The sequence below is a fragment of the Manis javanica genome, chromosome 9, assembly GCF_040802235.1.
Source record: "Manis javanica isolate MJ-LG chromosome 9, MJ_LKY, whole genome shotgun sequence".
Lineage (NCBI taxonomy): Eukaryota > Metazoa > Chordata > Mammalia > Pholidota > Manidae > Manis > Manis javanica.
In genome coordinates, this window is record NC_133164.1 from 100,904,280 (window position 1) to 100,919,642 (window position 15,363).

Consider the following 15,363-nt stretch of genomic DNA (forward strand, 5'->3'; position numbering starts at 1 on the left):
TCAGAAGGAACCAGTCCTGCGAACACCTTGATCTTGGACTTCCAGCCTGCAGACCAGTGCGACAATAACCCTCTATTGAAGGTACCCAATTTGTGGTGCTTCGTTACAGCAATCTTAGCTGACTAATACCCTTGGGGTTGCCTCTCCAGTCCTCTAGGGCAAAATCCTATTCTTCCTTCAAGACTCTATTCAAATCCTCAACCTTGTCCAGTGGTCCTCAAATGCAACTTTGTGAAGTTGCATCTGCTCTCCCCTAGTACAAAGTTGAATGGGCATTTAATGGGTGTTTGTGAACTACTGAAAAAAATCTTCAGATGCCCTTTGTGTGCATCCATTCATTCAACAATTAATGTCAGGCACTGTGCTAGGTCCTGGGAATTCAGAGATAAGTAAAATACTGCTTGTATGGTCCTTACAAGCTATGTGACCTTATATAAATTACTCACCTTCTCTGAGTATTCAATGAGGATTAACAGGACTATTGTGAGGATTAAATTAAGTAATCCTTATTTAGGATTATCTGCTTAGGCCAGACCCTACTTGATGAATCTTTAATGAATGCTAATAATGAATATTAACCTAACAATCCTTCACCTCTTTGTGTGTGAGGTGGGGGGTGGGGCTCCCCATAGGGTTAAGAGCTAAATTAGAGAATTATTAGATGAGAAGGTTTTCAGTGAGAAGTGTAAAGGCCTGGATAAATCAAAGAGGAAACACTAAATCCTCTAAAGGGTAAAATTTCCCTGGAAGTATAAATGTCAAAAAGAACAGGGTAGGAGGTAGAGAGATGGGCAAGGGAGAAGAGCGATAGGGCAGCGCTCTGCTCTGAGGGACCTCTCGGGGGAGGGAGGCAGGAAGCTGGCGTCCGCCACCTATGCAGGCTGGGCACGCAGCAGGCGAGGGTCCAGGCGAGGGTCCAGGTGAGGGCAAGGCAGGCGCGGCGCCCAGGGCACGACACTGAAGGCGGACCCATTCTCAGGCTTGCCAACAGCCAAGAGAGAAGCCTCTTTATATTTTGTCCCTCCCGTGGCTCCCTTGCTTGCCCCATCCTACTCCCAGCCCTGCAGCAGGTGCTCAGTTCTGCTCTGATCGGCAGAACTGTCAAGTTGTTCTGCCAGCACAGCACACATACCAGCCACAGTCTACACCCCAGCTCCTACCGAGCACCCACACCCTCAAGGACCACTCCTTAGCCAGACCCTTCAGTCCCCATGGACCCCATATCATGGGGTGGTACCTGTTTCTCAGGGCAAACAGAAGGCTTGGTCCCCCGGGTTCAGGGTGGGTTGGTTCAGTGAGGAGAGCCTTCACATACAGCACAAAGTCAGGTTGTACTTTTCCTTGACCCAGTTTCATATCCTCAAGTCTCAGGCCTGCACCACCTACATGCAGGCAGCCCAGATCTGTACCCTCGAGGCACAGGAGAGAGGAAGGTGGAGAGAAGAGTTCTCTCTGCGCAGGTAGGATGAATAGGCACAGCAGCAGCTCCTGCGCACTGCGCAGTCACACAGAAGCCACAGGACAGGGCATACAGACAGCATGGGCGTTATGAATTCAGAGCAGGTAAAGAACACTGTGGGCTAAGAATGGAAGGAGAAGCAGGATTTGGATTAGCAGAAAGATGGCCAGGAAGGCACGGCAGGTGGGGACACAGTGTGGGTAAAGGCACAGAGTCAGGACAGATGTGATGTGTGTAAAAGACCCCTGGCTGACAGGAGGGAGGCTCACTTTTAGGAGTGGGACTTCAGGAACAGACTGATCATAGGGGTGAGACCTGTTTCGGGAGGGGGGAATGGAGAAGGCATGGACTTCCCTTTCTAGTTAAATGGCAGACTGAAACGCCCTCTGTGGCAGGTGCCCCTTCAACAGTGAAGGGTTCCTTCCCCACCTGCTGGGGGTACCAAGGGCTGCCAGCTCTCAGCTCTTAGTGCCCTCTAGGAATTGCTGCATGTGAGCAGAACTACCTTGGCAAAGATTATGCCTTCCTCTGGATGCATCCCACATCTGATGATTGTCAATATAGACATATTAAGGCCTGGCTTCCCCTTCCCTGAGAAGCCTAAACCTCAGGGCTCCCTATGGTGTTGGCTAAGGCCTTCCCTGGGACTGCACAGCAGCTCAATTTCTCCTTCCGCCCAATCTTACTTCCTCTTCTCTCTTCTTGAGGTACTGATTCCAAGAACATTTCTTCTTTTTTTGATATTATTTTATTGAAGTATATACAGTAAGTTGATATACAATATTATGTTTGTTTCAAGTATACAACATAGTGATTCAACAGTTATGTACATTGTAACTAGTGTAGTTACTATCCAGAGATGTTACAGAACTATTGACTGTATTCTCTATGCTGTCCTTTCAACCTTGTGACTAATTTACATTACAATTGAGATTTTGTGCCTCTTTATCCCCTTCCCCTACTTCAACCCCTTCCCCATGGTAACCACCAGTCACCTCTCAGTGTCCATGAGTCTACTGCTATTTTGTTCATCTTGTTTTGTTTTGTTTTTAGATTCCACATGTAAGTGAAATCATATGGCATTTGTCTTTCTCTACCTGGCTTATTTTGCCTAGCATAATATCCTCCAAGTTCATCCATGTTGTCACAAATGTCAGGGTTTCTTTCCTTTTTTGTGGCTGAATAATATTCCATAGCATATATGCACCACATCTTCTTATCCAATCATCTATTTTTTTATTCAAAAAAATTTATTAGCAACTGTCTGTGTAGTTTGCTTGCTCTTTTTAAGCTGATTAAAAAAAACCTCCCAGACCAGAGCAATTCACCAGCACCATCCCTAAGTTAAAAATCTGTCCTTTGTCACAGAGCAAGAATATACTTCAGATCAACTCAAGAAAATAACTTTAAGTGTTTACAGAAGGAGTACCCACATCCATTTGTCATGCATTCCAGTGCCTCACGGCCCCCTTTTCAATTGTCTAACTCCTAAACCAGTTTCTTTTTTATACTCTGAAAATGAGGAATTACTCAAGTGAGAGATGCTTTTAGAGCATTGCTGAAAATACATTAAGATAGATGTATCCCAGATGCCTGTTCTAAATGTGAAAAAATATATTAGCACATAGGGAAAACATCTGTAGATATTTTCTATTCTAATGAGTTTTTGTTTCTTCCTTTTTGATAATATCTTCAATTTCTTCTAAAACTCTCCTTTGTAGTCATTTGCTTCTATTGCATTTAACTTCTTTGATACTCCAGTGGCAAACCTTTCTCTTGCACCCAAGCAAATGAAGTTTTCACACTGGGGTGATGGGGTGCACTCTCAAAGTTTTTCATCTGATGACTTCAACAGGCTATTTCTTTTCCTTCTTGAGGGTAAACATTAACTTCTATGAGGACATATGTTCCACTTTTAACCCCTTCTTGCCTCCCTGACAAGTTTCACTTGCTTTGCCTTGGGAATTACCAAAGTCAAGCTTAAAATCCTGCAGGCACGCCACACGGCTGAATATAGCCGGGGTTGTGGAGGTGAATTCGCTCCGTCAGCAGGCTACTGCCATAAGCAAAGTACAAAAAACTCTTCTCCTCTTGGCCCCGTTGGTCCTCAGAGCCCAAGTTCGCCCTGTCCTACCAGATGTCTGCATAGCCCCAGGGTTGGAAGAAGGGGAGTGAGCAGAGGATGACCAGTGACCTCAGTCCAATGGCTGCCACACCAGCGCCTCTGAGTTAGGGGAAAACGCTATCCGTTCATCTACTGATGGACACATAGGGTACTTGCATGTCTTGGCTATTATAAATAATGCAGCAATAAACACAGAGATGCATATCAAGAACACTTCTTGATAAATATCCCGCACTCTAACCTCTGGCTCAGTCTCTTTCTAGGGAATGCATTCTGCAACATCTCCCACTACAAAACACTAAAATAACTATTAAAATATGTGTAAATGGATTAATAATCTGGCAAGAGAAGAAGTAGTAAATGAGTTCTAAAGCCAGCAGCTGACTTCGGGGTGTCAGCCAACCCCCATGATTCATGCTTCCCCTGTAATGGCCATTGTGCCTACCCAACATGGAAGGTCTCATTGGAAACCTCCTCCTAAAGCCAGGAAAACATGAACAATCCAAAAGGTCAGACGGGAGAAAAAGCAGAATACATAAAAAAACACAAAGTATGATAATAGGAATAAATCCTTAAGTCACTGGTAATCAGAATAAATATAAGTACACTAAACTTTAAGGGAAAAGATACTGTCAGATATAAAAATTGTAACTATATGCTGGCTACATAGACATGGGATGAAAGACATACAAATCTTGGGAATAAAAGAAACAGTTGGAGCAAGCAAACACTAACCAAATGAAAGCAGTCTTGCTAAATTAACATTAGACAAAATAGACTTTAAGACTCCAAGGATTACTAGAAATAAAATCATACATTATAATAGAGGATTCAGTTCAGTAGAAGATCCTCTATCTAAACTAGTATGAACCTAATAATATCACTTCAATATATGTAAGGTAAGAGTTGACAAGGAGGAACTGGTGACTCTACTGTCACAGAGGAATATTCCAATACACATCTTTTAGAAATGGATAGGTCAAACAGACCAAAAATAAAAATCCATAAGGACACAGAAGATTGAAGAATGCAAAACCATTTGACTGAACAGACATGTAAGAACAGCAACCCTAATAATAAGAGAATCATATTTTCTCAAGAACACACGTAATAACTTTATATGAAAATAAACCACACAGTAGACCTCAAAGAAAATCAAATTCCAAGGAGTCAGCATCATAAATACCACATCCTTTCACCACTATGCATTTGAGTTAAAAATTCAGAAAAGATACAATGAAAAAAGAAAGTATTTAGATATTTAAAAACATTTCTAAATATGAATGAAAAAACAAATCGTGATAGAAATTGGAAAATAATTGGAATTGAAGATAATGAAAATATTTTAAGCTGTATGAGCTTGAACAAATTATTTAACATCCCTGGGCCTCAGTTTCCTCATCTATAAAAAAATGAGAATAGCAAAAGTATCTATTACTTGTTGTTAGAATTTGGTATGTTAATATGTAAATCATCTAGACTAGTACCTGGCACATAGCAAATGCAGAATGATTCTGAGCTGTTATCATCACCATCATCCCCAAACTTAAAGGACATAAGTAGAGAAGTATTTAGAGGAAATCTTACAACCTTAAAAGTTTACATTAGAAAATACAAAGACTGAAAATTAAAGATATAAACATTCAACCTAATAAGTTAGAAAAAGAATACTAGACTAAAACCAAAACATAAAAATCTATGTAATAGAAAGCAAAAATACAAGAGAAAAATCCACACAGCCAAAAGATGGTCATTTAACAAAGATCATTCTAAAAAATAGAAAAAGAAACAAATAAATAATGTTAGGAATGAAGAAAGGAAAAAGCTATAGATGTAACAGATATAGTAGAGGATATTATGAACTGTGTGCCAATAAATTTTTAATTTTTTGAAAATTTTCTAGAAAAATATAATAGAAATACCATTTGACCCAGGAATTCCACTCCTAGGAATTTACCCAAAGGAAACAAGATCTCAGATTCAAAAAGACATATCCACCACTATGTTTACTGCGGCACTATTTACAATAGCCAAGATATGGAAGCAACCTAAGTGTCCATCAGTAGATGAATGGATAAAGAAGAGGTGGTACATATACACAATGGAATACTATTCAGCCATAAGAAAGAAACAGATCCTACCATTTGCAACAACATGGATGGAGCTGGAGTACATTATGCTCAGTGAAATAAGCCAGGTGGAGAAAGACAAGTGCCAAATGATTTCCCTCATTTGTAGAGTATAACAATGAAGCAAAACTGAAGGAACAAAATAGCAGCAGACTCACAGACGTGAAGAAGGGACTAGCAGTTATGAAAGGGGAGGGACAAGGGGATTAAGGGGCACTATAATTAGCACTCACAATATAGGTAGGTCATGGGAAGGCAGGACAGCACAGAGAAGACAAATAATGACTCTGTAGCATGTTACTGTGCTAATAGACAATGACTGCAATGTGGGGCGGGGGGTGATGAGGACTTGATAATATGGGTGAATATTGACCACAATGTTGTTCATGTGAAACCATCATAAGATTGTATATCAATGACACTTAATTTTTTTAAAAAGGAGGGAAATATTGATAAAAAAAACAGATTGAAGGAGAAAAACTATCATTCAATAGATGTAGAAAAAGCTTCTGATAAAATTAATATCCAAACACAATAAAAACAAAATGGAAATTCTTAGCACACTACAAGGGAATCTTCTTTATCTATTAGAGGATCTCTATTTAAATTAGCAGATATACTCAATGGTGACAGTTTACCATCATTCCCTTTAAAATCATATTTAATCACACCCTATACAAAAATCAACTCGAATGGGTCAAAGACCTCAACATAAAAACTAAAACAATAAAACTCTTAGGAGAAAACATAGGAGTAACCTTTGTGACTCTGGACATAGGCAACGGTTTCTCATATATGACAACTAAAGTGCAAGCAACAAATAACAAAAATAGATGAATTGAAGTTCATAAAAATTAAAAACTTTTATACTTCAAAGGACATGACGAAGAAAGCAAAAAGACAACCCCTCAAGAAAAGTAATGTTTCACAAATCATATACCTGATACATTTGGAATCTATAAAGAACTCTTACAACTCATTTATAAAAAGACAAGTCATCCAATGTAAAAATGGGGAAAGGATCTGAAATAGACATTTCTACAGAGAAGATATAACAAGTGACCAATAAGCACAGGAAAGTATGTTCCACATCATTAGTCATCAGGGAAATGCAAAATCAAGCCCACAATGAAATACCACTTCACAACCACTAGGATAGCTATGATCAAAAAGGTAGATAATAATGAGTGTTTTCAAGAATGTGGAGAAATTGGAATCTTCATGCACTGCTGGAGTAAAAAATAATGATATAACCACTTTGGAACACAGTCTGGTAAGTCCTTAAATGGTGAAACGCAGAGTTGCCATCGGACCCAGCAACTCCGCTTGCAGTTGTATATCCAAGAGACACGAGAATGCATGTCCACACAAAAACTTGTACACAAATGCTCACAGCAACATTATTCATGATAGCAAAAACAAGGAAAGAACTGAATTTCCATCAGTGGGAAAATGGATAAATCAATGTTGTATATCATAATTAGAATATTCATCAATAAAAATGAATGAAATACAGATACGTGCTACAATATGGATGAACCTTGAAAACATCATGCTTAGTGAAAGGTGCCAGTCACACTGAACCACATATCATATAATTTCATTTATAGAAATGTCCAGAACAAACTTATAGAGACAGAAAATACATTAGTGTGTGCGTGCATGCCTGGGAGGAATGGGAGTACTGAGGAGTGACAGCTGACAGGCAGAGGATTTCCTTCTCCAGGTAATGAGAATGTTCTAAAACTGACTGTGGTCATGGATGCACAATGGGTGTGAGTGTACCAAAAGCCATTTAATTGTATGCTTTACATGGGTGAATTTAAAATATACATAACATAAAATTTACCATTTTAACCATTTTTAAGCGTGCCATCCAGTGGCATTAAGTACATCCACATTGCTGTGCAAGCATCACCACCTTCCATCTCCAGAACATTTTTTTATCTTCCCAAACTGAAGCTCTGTACCCACTGAACACTAACTTCCTGTTTCCCCTCCCCAAGCCCTCCCTGAGCCCCTGGCAACCAGCATTCTATTTTCTGTCTGTTTGAATATGACGACTCTATCATAAAAGTGGAACCATACAATATCTGTCATTTTGCGTCTGGCTTATTTTACTTAGCATGATGTCTTCACAATTCACCCATGTTGGAACATGTATCAGATTTTCTTTTCTTTTTAAGGTTAAATTTATTTTTTAAGGGAAGTAGAATAGAGAATATTGAACTGCATGCCTTGTAATAGGCCAAATACTGTTTCACAAGATGTTTGTTTCAGATGGATGTGTATGTGAGTGTGTTCTAGAGCCCTGGGTGTAACATATTTCTTACTGTGGATAACAATTATGAAAGTCAGAAAAACACTGATTTTGATGGTTGGTGTCCACAAAATCTCCATCACTAACCTGACTCTTCTTCACCCACAGTTCTCGAGCTCATTTCCACGGAGTGTTGGGTAGTTTCATGTGGACCTCCTTGTAGTGTCTAAACGGATCCAGACTCAAACGTGTTACCCTCTTTCCTTCCCACATTAGTTCCAGAATCTGGCTCTGCCTGCTTCACGCTGCCCCCACCTGCACAGCAGTAATACTTGAGTTACAAAGAATTACTCAGCTCTCCTCTGCACATTTCTATCCTTGTTCAAGCTGGGTTTCATCCCCCTCCCTTCCATCACCTCCTCCTATCAGCCATTCCCCTTTCTTCAAGACCTCCTTCAAATGCCTCCATATACCTTGAAGCCATCCTGATTCTCTGTGGCTCCCTTCTTATCCTTGGAGCCCCTTGCCCACACCTCCAGTGTGTTATGTATGCATTAGGTGCTTTTCTGTCTTCCCAATAGACCGAGAGCAACCTGGGGACCCTGGACTGTGTCCATCTTGCACTCCATTGTCCTCAGCACTGAGTGTGGTGTTCAGTGTATAGCAAATATTCATTAAATCTCTGTTCCATAAGGAACAGGCATGGGGAAGCCAAGAACATCAAGGGCAAACCTCATAGCTTGTTTCTTGCCTTTCCCTCCTAAACCACATAGTGCGCGCTTTCTTCCGTGGAGACAAGGAGCCCACTAAGCCATCTGCCCTGCCCTACCATCTCCCCTCCTGACCACCAGGGGTGTTTGCAAGAGGGGTCCCCAGAGTTCTGACTGCTCCTAATGGGCACTCGTGGAAGCACCCACTAAACAGCACAGGGAGAGGCTGGGGGCCCAAAGAAAGAGCATACATTGACTCACATCCTCCACTTTCTTCTGGTGTAAACTGTCCCTGAATCTCACTGGAAATATCCTGCCATCTTTGGGCCCGTGAGCTGTGTCTGAGGCGGCAAACAGTGGAGGCTTTGCTGGATATTTCAACCTAGCTCAGTACAGAAGCAAAGAATGACAGCCTTCAGGAATCCCCCAGTCCCAAGTGGATCTACCCCTGCATCATGCTCTCCTCACTTCAGACCAGGCTGTGACAATAGCCTGTTAGCCTCTCCCTTCACTAACCATTCCTTACAAGGCCCAGATAACCTTCCTTCCTAGAGGCTTTTATCTTGTCAGTACCCTACTGAGAGACCACATGCAGCTCCCTATGCCAGATGAACCAAGTTCAAACTGTCCTTCCCAATCCACAAAGCATTTCACGGGAGCTATTGACCCAACGTTACATCTGTCCTCATTCCTGACATTCCCCCTTATACCAGTTGGATCCATTTCTTCACAGTGTCTTTTCCAATTATTACACACACACACACACACACACACACACACACACACACGCACATGCACACTACTTTCAATCATTTCTCCATTATCCAATATTTATTGAGAACTTACTATGTGACAGGTACCACCTTTGATGCTCCGGCTGCAGCCAGGAACAAAACAGTGAATCCCTGCCTTAGGGCACTTTCAGTCTAGCCCAGGGTTTCTGCCCTTCAGCACTACTGACTCTTTCTCGTGGACAGTCCTTTCTTGTGAAAGGTAAACTGCACTGTAGCGTCTTCAGCCACACCCCTGGCCTCATCCCCAATGCGAAAACCAAAAATGTCTCAGGACATCGCCTAGGGGCAACACTGTCCTGTAATGAGAACTAGAGGTCTAGCAGGGGAAGCATGTCAAAAATCACCTGGGGAGCTTGTTAAAAAGGCAGGTAGTGGGTCCCACCCCCGAGAGTCTGGAATCTGCATTTTAGTCACCCTGAAGGTGATACTGAAACTGGCGGCCCCAGGACCTCTGCTTGAGGAACACTCAGTGTTGAGTGTTTCTAGACAGGAGACAGACCAATAACCCCATCAAGTCAGTTCCTTACAGCTGTGATATGTGTAGGAAACAAGATAGGTGAACAGGTGCTAGGGGTGCACCCATGTGGCAGCTACAACCTGGGTCAGGGTCGGGGGGGCCTCCCTGAAGAACTGACCAGGATTAAGCCACATGCTGGCAGCATGGACTGGGTAAGGCATGGGAGTGAGAGAGGAGGTGGGGCCACATCTCTGCACCTTTTCTCCTGTCCTCTTCAGTTCTGGATGTGCCCTTCCCCTTCACTTATCCAAATCTTACGCTTCCTTCAAGGACTCACTCATGGTCCATCTCCTCCAGGCAGTCTTTCCTAACTACTCTATCCTACTTCAGACAATTTAACACTTACTGCCTTTCTCATCTGTGGTCATTTTGTTTCTCCAAATAGATTCCAAGCTCCAATACCAGGACCGTATCATCTACTTTACAGACCCCCAAAATACCCTTCCAGGATCAAGTATATACAAGCTTTCCTTGCTTCACTGGATTAACCCAAGTCCCTGAAGTGAGGCCTGCAAGGTAGCATCTGCTATTTAGGGGTTCAGGGTCTCTGTGTGAAGGAGGATGGGAAGCAACTGGTATGCCTGCTGAAATCGGGGTAGCTAGCCCATCTACCCAAGACCAGGAAGCAAGCAGTTAGCAGTCCAGCTGGCATTTGCCATGGGCACTGATATGTTCCCGCGGTCGACAAGGCAGCAGGGATCCAGTTGGGCCCAGCAGGTCCAGGTAGGGGCCAGCAGGGGGCAGGAACCCAGAGCTACCCTGCTGAAGTGCAAATGCAGCAGGTGGAGGCCAGCAGGGCTGCAGGAGGCCATCTGGGGCCCAGCTGTCCTTGTACAGGGTCATCGTGGGGGGTGCGACAGTAACCAGAAGAGGAGGCAGGCCCCATGGGCTCCCAGACACTGAAAATGTCCTTTAAAGCCACCAGCACCATGCAGAGCTCATCAGCTGCTTTCAACCAGGGAAGAACATTGTCTGGGAAGGTCAGGAGCAATATCTGGCTAGAAGCAAATGTCCCAGACAAGGGGCCTCAGTCCCCAGCTCTGGGCATGGATGAGGAAGTGGCCTAACTGCTTGGCTTTCCTCCTGTGAGCCCCAGACCCAGCTGCAACGTTTACCCTGCACCCCCACGTGCAGCCCAGACTGGAGGCACAAATGACTGATGTGGAACCTAAAAGATGAAAAGAACAACTGTTTTATTATTTGTAAGTTTAGAAAAGAGCGCGTTTTGTTTTCTGTCAGCCTGGGGGAAGGGGTAGTGAGCCTGGGGAGACAGTGGCAACCAAGGAAAAGCCTCCAGCAGCAAGGAGAGGGGGGCCCTTTCCAAACGAAGCTTTGACATGTGTGTCTCCTAGGGCAGCACTCTGCCAGCCCTGAAACCAGGCAGAGTAAACCGAAGCGATCCCTCTCAGCCAGCAAGAGCGGGCAGAAGGAAACAGCTGGCATTTCGGTTCCACACACACAGGGGCTGAGCCTGTGCACCACCTCCTACTACTCCTTCCCTTAACGGAGTTTGCCAGTGGACGGGGTGAGGTGGGAGAGAGCCCGCTGAGGGGCGGGTTAACTTCTGCTGCAGCTCTGACCTTCTGCGTAAGGATGAGAAAAATCCATCTGTTTCAGAAGGGATCATGTTGGGAGTTTCACAGATCCAGTGGTTTACTGGTTTATATGAATTCACAATCCCTGTCGCATCGTCCTTGTCCACTATCACCCCCACCTAACCTGAGGCTCCTGTGACATAAATACGTTTTATTTCCCCCAAGCGCTCCCCCTCCAAAAAAGTTCAGTACTCCAGAGGTAATGCTACCCGGTTTTGAGCCCACTACTCCCACCCCCTCCCCTCTCAGGATGGCCATGGCACTGTATTTTGGACACGGATCTGACCCCAGTGGCTGCTGAGGCATTCAAATGGATTCCTCGACCATTCAGCTTGGTCGCTCGGAATTCCAACTTGACCCCCTTTTTTCACAACAGAGCAAACTTGCCGTGCCCCTCGGGCCCATGCTGGGCAGGCAGTCTCCTCCGGCTGAGAGGAGAGATGCGCTTCGGAGCTCGGAGACCCAAATTTGACGCGGCAGTGCACGTGGCTAACTGCAGACCCCACCGTCACTCGCCCCGCGGACCGCGGGGCCGACGCCGCGGCCGCCTCCTGGGGGCTGTCCCCGCCGGCTCCGCGCGCCCCGACCTACGCTCAGACTTTTCTTACCTCTTGATGTAGTTTCTGCCATACAAGATCTGTTGCAGCAAGGTCACCAAAGCAAAGGCGCAGATGAAGATGAAGAGCAAAGTTCGGTTTCCCAACAAATCCCGGTTCGCCGAGGGGTCTGCGTAGCGCATCCTGGCGGCCGCTCGCGCACGGCGGGGCGCGGCGGGCGCCGGGCGCCGGGGTGCCCCCGCAATCACGCGCGGGGCTCTGCGACCCCGGGTAGCGCGCGGCTGACCAGGCGCCTTTCCGCGCTGTCAGGCGGGTGGAGGACTTCGAGGGACAAAGTTTCCCGCTGGCGAGGCGAGCACAGGGGGCATCCGGGCGTCGCCAGCCCCAGGGCGGCAGACAAGGCAGGGCTGCCCGCAGAGAGCTCGGCCGCGGCTCCGGGCCTTCCCTCCGGATGCTCTTCCCGCCGGGTGCCCGGGCCCGGCAGCCGCAGATGTCCCTGAGGAGGGGCGACGCCAGGTGACCCGAGCCCGGGGGGGCCCCTCCCGCCGAGGTGACGACCGATGGGGAGGCGGGGCCCGGGAACCGTCTGTCGGTCGCCCAGGAGCGCCGCGCAGCGCCCCCTTCGGTCGGGCCCCGGAGCGTGGTCGCTCTGCGCGGCGCTTCGCCCCGGCGGGCCACGTCCCATCACCCGGCCCGCAGCGACGGAGCGCGCAGGTTGGCCTTCAGTTCTGCAGATGGGAGGTGGGGGACAAAGCACCCGGACAGTCTGACAAATGACAGGAGGGCGGTGGAGAGGGGGAGGGATGGAGCGGAGAACGACGGGTTTGAATCTTGGAATTGTAAAAGGGGGCGGTAGGAAGGAGAAGCCGCAGCTGCGGAGCTGGGCTTGCTGGCGGGGAGCATTGGCAGGCGGTGCTCAGGGCACTGAGTCGCCACGGTGGCCGCGCGTCCTCGCGCTCTCTGGGAGATTTCCCTGGAGAAAGCGGAGCAAGGTCAGCCGGGCAGCCCTTCAAGGACGGCGCGCGCAGCTCCGTCATGCAGATGGCCTGCGAGGCTGCCTGCCCGCGCCCGGGGCGCCCAACTCCTGCAGGGAGGACATTCAGGGGCTCCACGTCCCGGCCACAGACCTTCTCCTCCCCAACTGCAGCTCGCGGCTGTTCGTCAAAGACCTTGTTGTCACCGAGACACTGGGACCTTGTCTCATCCTTGGAATCGCTTGTAAATCTTAGGTCCGGCAGCCGGCACCATCGGGCACCACGGTCCCCAAAATCTTTATTAAGTCCCTACATCTGGAAAGGTTTGTGCTTCACAGTGCACTTCAGGGGAAATAAACACAGTAACGCCAAAGTCAAGCCTTTTCAGAAATCTTAACCCCTAAATGTTCTCTTTCCTCTCCTGCCCCACCCAAACGCCAGGCGACCTCCCCATCCTCCTGACACACAGTCTCCGCGCTCCTGGGAGTCACGTGCCCGCGGCGTTCCCCACTGAGCCCTCCATGGATGATTCTAGGGCGCCCCTTCCCAAGGCCTTCCAGCCACTCGGGAAGGTTCTAGAGTCAGGTCAGGGATTCAGCTCCGAACTTAACCAAAACTCAAATCACAACAAGAAAAATAATTTTGATGGGGAAGCGGCCAGATTCCAATAATCCGGTCTTGGCATTTAGTTTTACTCTTTGAATTGGAAAGATGAAAGAACACACGGGTAAATCTCATGATTTTCCAGTAACTTGGAATTTATGTTAATTCACAAGGTGGAAGTGGACCCTGTGCTAGCCACAGATTATGTAGCAAAAATATCCACAAGGTTGCAGGTAGGCTTTTTAACCAATTAAAGAAATAACACAAACATTTATATTGATATATATTTATTATATTCACATAATTTTTTATAATTTAAAATTTATTTCAATATATAGGCTCATTTTAATATTTAGATCCATTATTATAATAATCCTTATATTTGTTTGGTGTTTTTCGCACCAAAAAGTGCTTGCCCTTGCATATGTTCATTGAATTAGCCCCTCCTGGCCTCTGGCTAACTCATTTTACAGTGGAAACGATCAAAGCTCTAGTTGCCCAAAGTAGCCCACCTAACAAGATGACTCTGGAATGAGAGATGTGGCTCTTTCCCCATACATACAGGCAGGGCTGGCTTCATGGCCATGGGGCCAGTGCCTACCCCTCCCCCGCACCCTTGGCTTAATATTCCACTCGGTCAGTCTTCAAATTGTTGGTAAATTTTTTAACAAGACACCTGCACTTCTCTTTGCACTGGGCCACACAGATTATGTAGTGGGTCCTGCGTACAGGTCCAAGTTACCCAGTTACTAATTTGTCACCTAGCCAGCCCTCACCTGCAGAGTTCATGAGGAACACGTCATCGTGGCTCCAGGCCATGCACTCTCACTTTCTTTCTTTTCTGACTTATTCTCCACCCCTCACCAGGTACCCGTTCGGATAGTTGTCTCTGGGCACATACTTCCCTAGAAAAACAAAATCAATCTATTTAAAAATAAGAAATACAAATTATTCAAAAAACGTTCAGTTTGCGAGTTTTCACAAGCTGAACACACCCATACAACCAGCACACAGATGAAGAAATAAAACGTTATCAGCCCCCAAGAGCCTCTTCTGCTCCTTTCCAGCCACTATGTGCTCAAGAGTAACCACTATTCTGACTTCCAACACCAAAGATCAGTGCTTCTTGGTCTTGCATTTTATACAAATAGAAGCATACATTATATATTCTTTCGTGCCTGACTTCTTTCAATCACCATTGATTGTGGGATTCATCCATGTTGGTGTGCACGTGCATGGTAGGCAGAATTCTAAAAAGCCCCCAAGATTCCCCCTCCTCTTGTTAATAGGAGGTGGATTGTGGAATTCCTTAGTTCTTGGCTCCTTGAAGGAAAGAATTCTGTTGAGAAAATGGTGGAGAGTAAAGCCGCAGAGTGGGTTTATTTGGCAAAGTGGAAGGAAAGTACACTCCAGAGACAGAGAAGCAGGCTGACTAGGAGAGTGGGTACCCTCTTGCTGGGTTTCACATTGTGTCTGTTTCTGGCAGTTTATTTGGCTCCCTCCCCACATTTATTATTCTCACACTATCTTTTGCTCCCTTCGCTTCAGCCTCTGCACAAGTTTGTGTTCATTCTTCCCATGAGCGTGGAAGGAAAACCCACGGTGTGGCCAAAACCATAATGTAAAAGATATAATGATAT

General features: G+C 45.7%; 1 protein-coding gene and 1 pseudogene across 3 annotated transcripts in view; both read right to left on the reverse strand.

Annotated features, from left to right (window-relative positions):
* ST8SIA5 (ST8 alpha-N-acetyl-neuraminide alpha-2,8-sialyltransferase 5) overlaps positions 1-13,480 on the reverse strand; it is a 57,261-nt gene extending 43,781 nt beyond the window's left edge. The window contains exon 1 of one of the 3 annotated variants that reach the window (XM_073212997.1): positions 12,198-13,480. In XM_073212997.1, coding sequence (XP_073069098.1) covers positions 12,198-12,328 — 131 coding nt within the window. In that variant the 5' untranslated portion in view covers positions 12,329-13,480. The remainder of the gene's footprint in view (positions 1-12,197) is intronic. The other 2 variants (XM_073212996.1, XM_073212998.1) reach the window with 2 other exon arrangements.
* LOC140843568 (gamma-glutamylcyclotransferase pseudogene) lies at positions 2,674-10,837 on the reverse strand (annotated as a pseudogene).
* Positions 13,481-15,363: the final 1,883 nt, after the last annotated feature.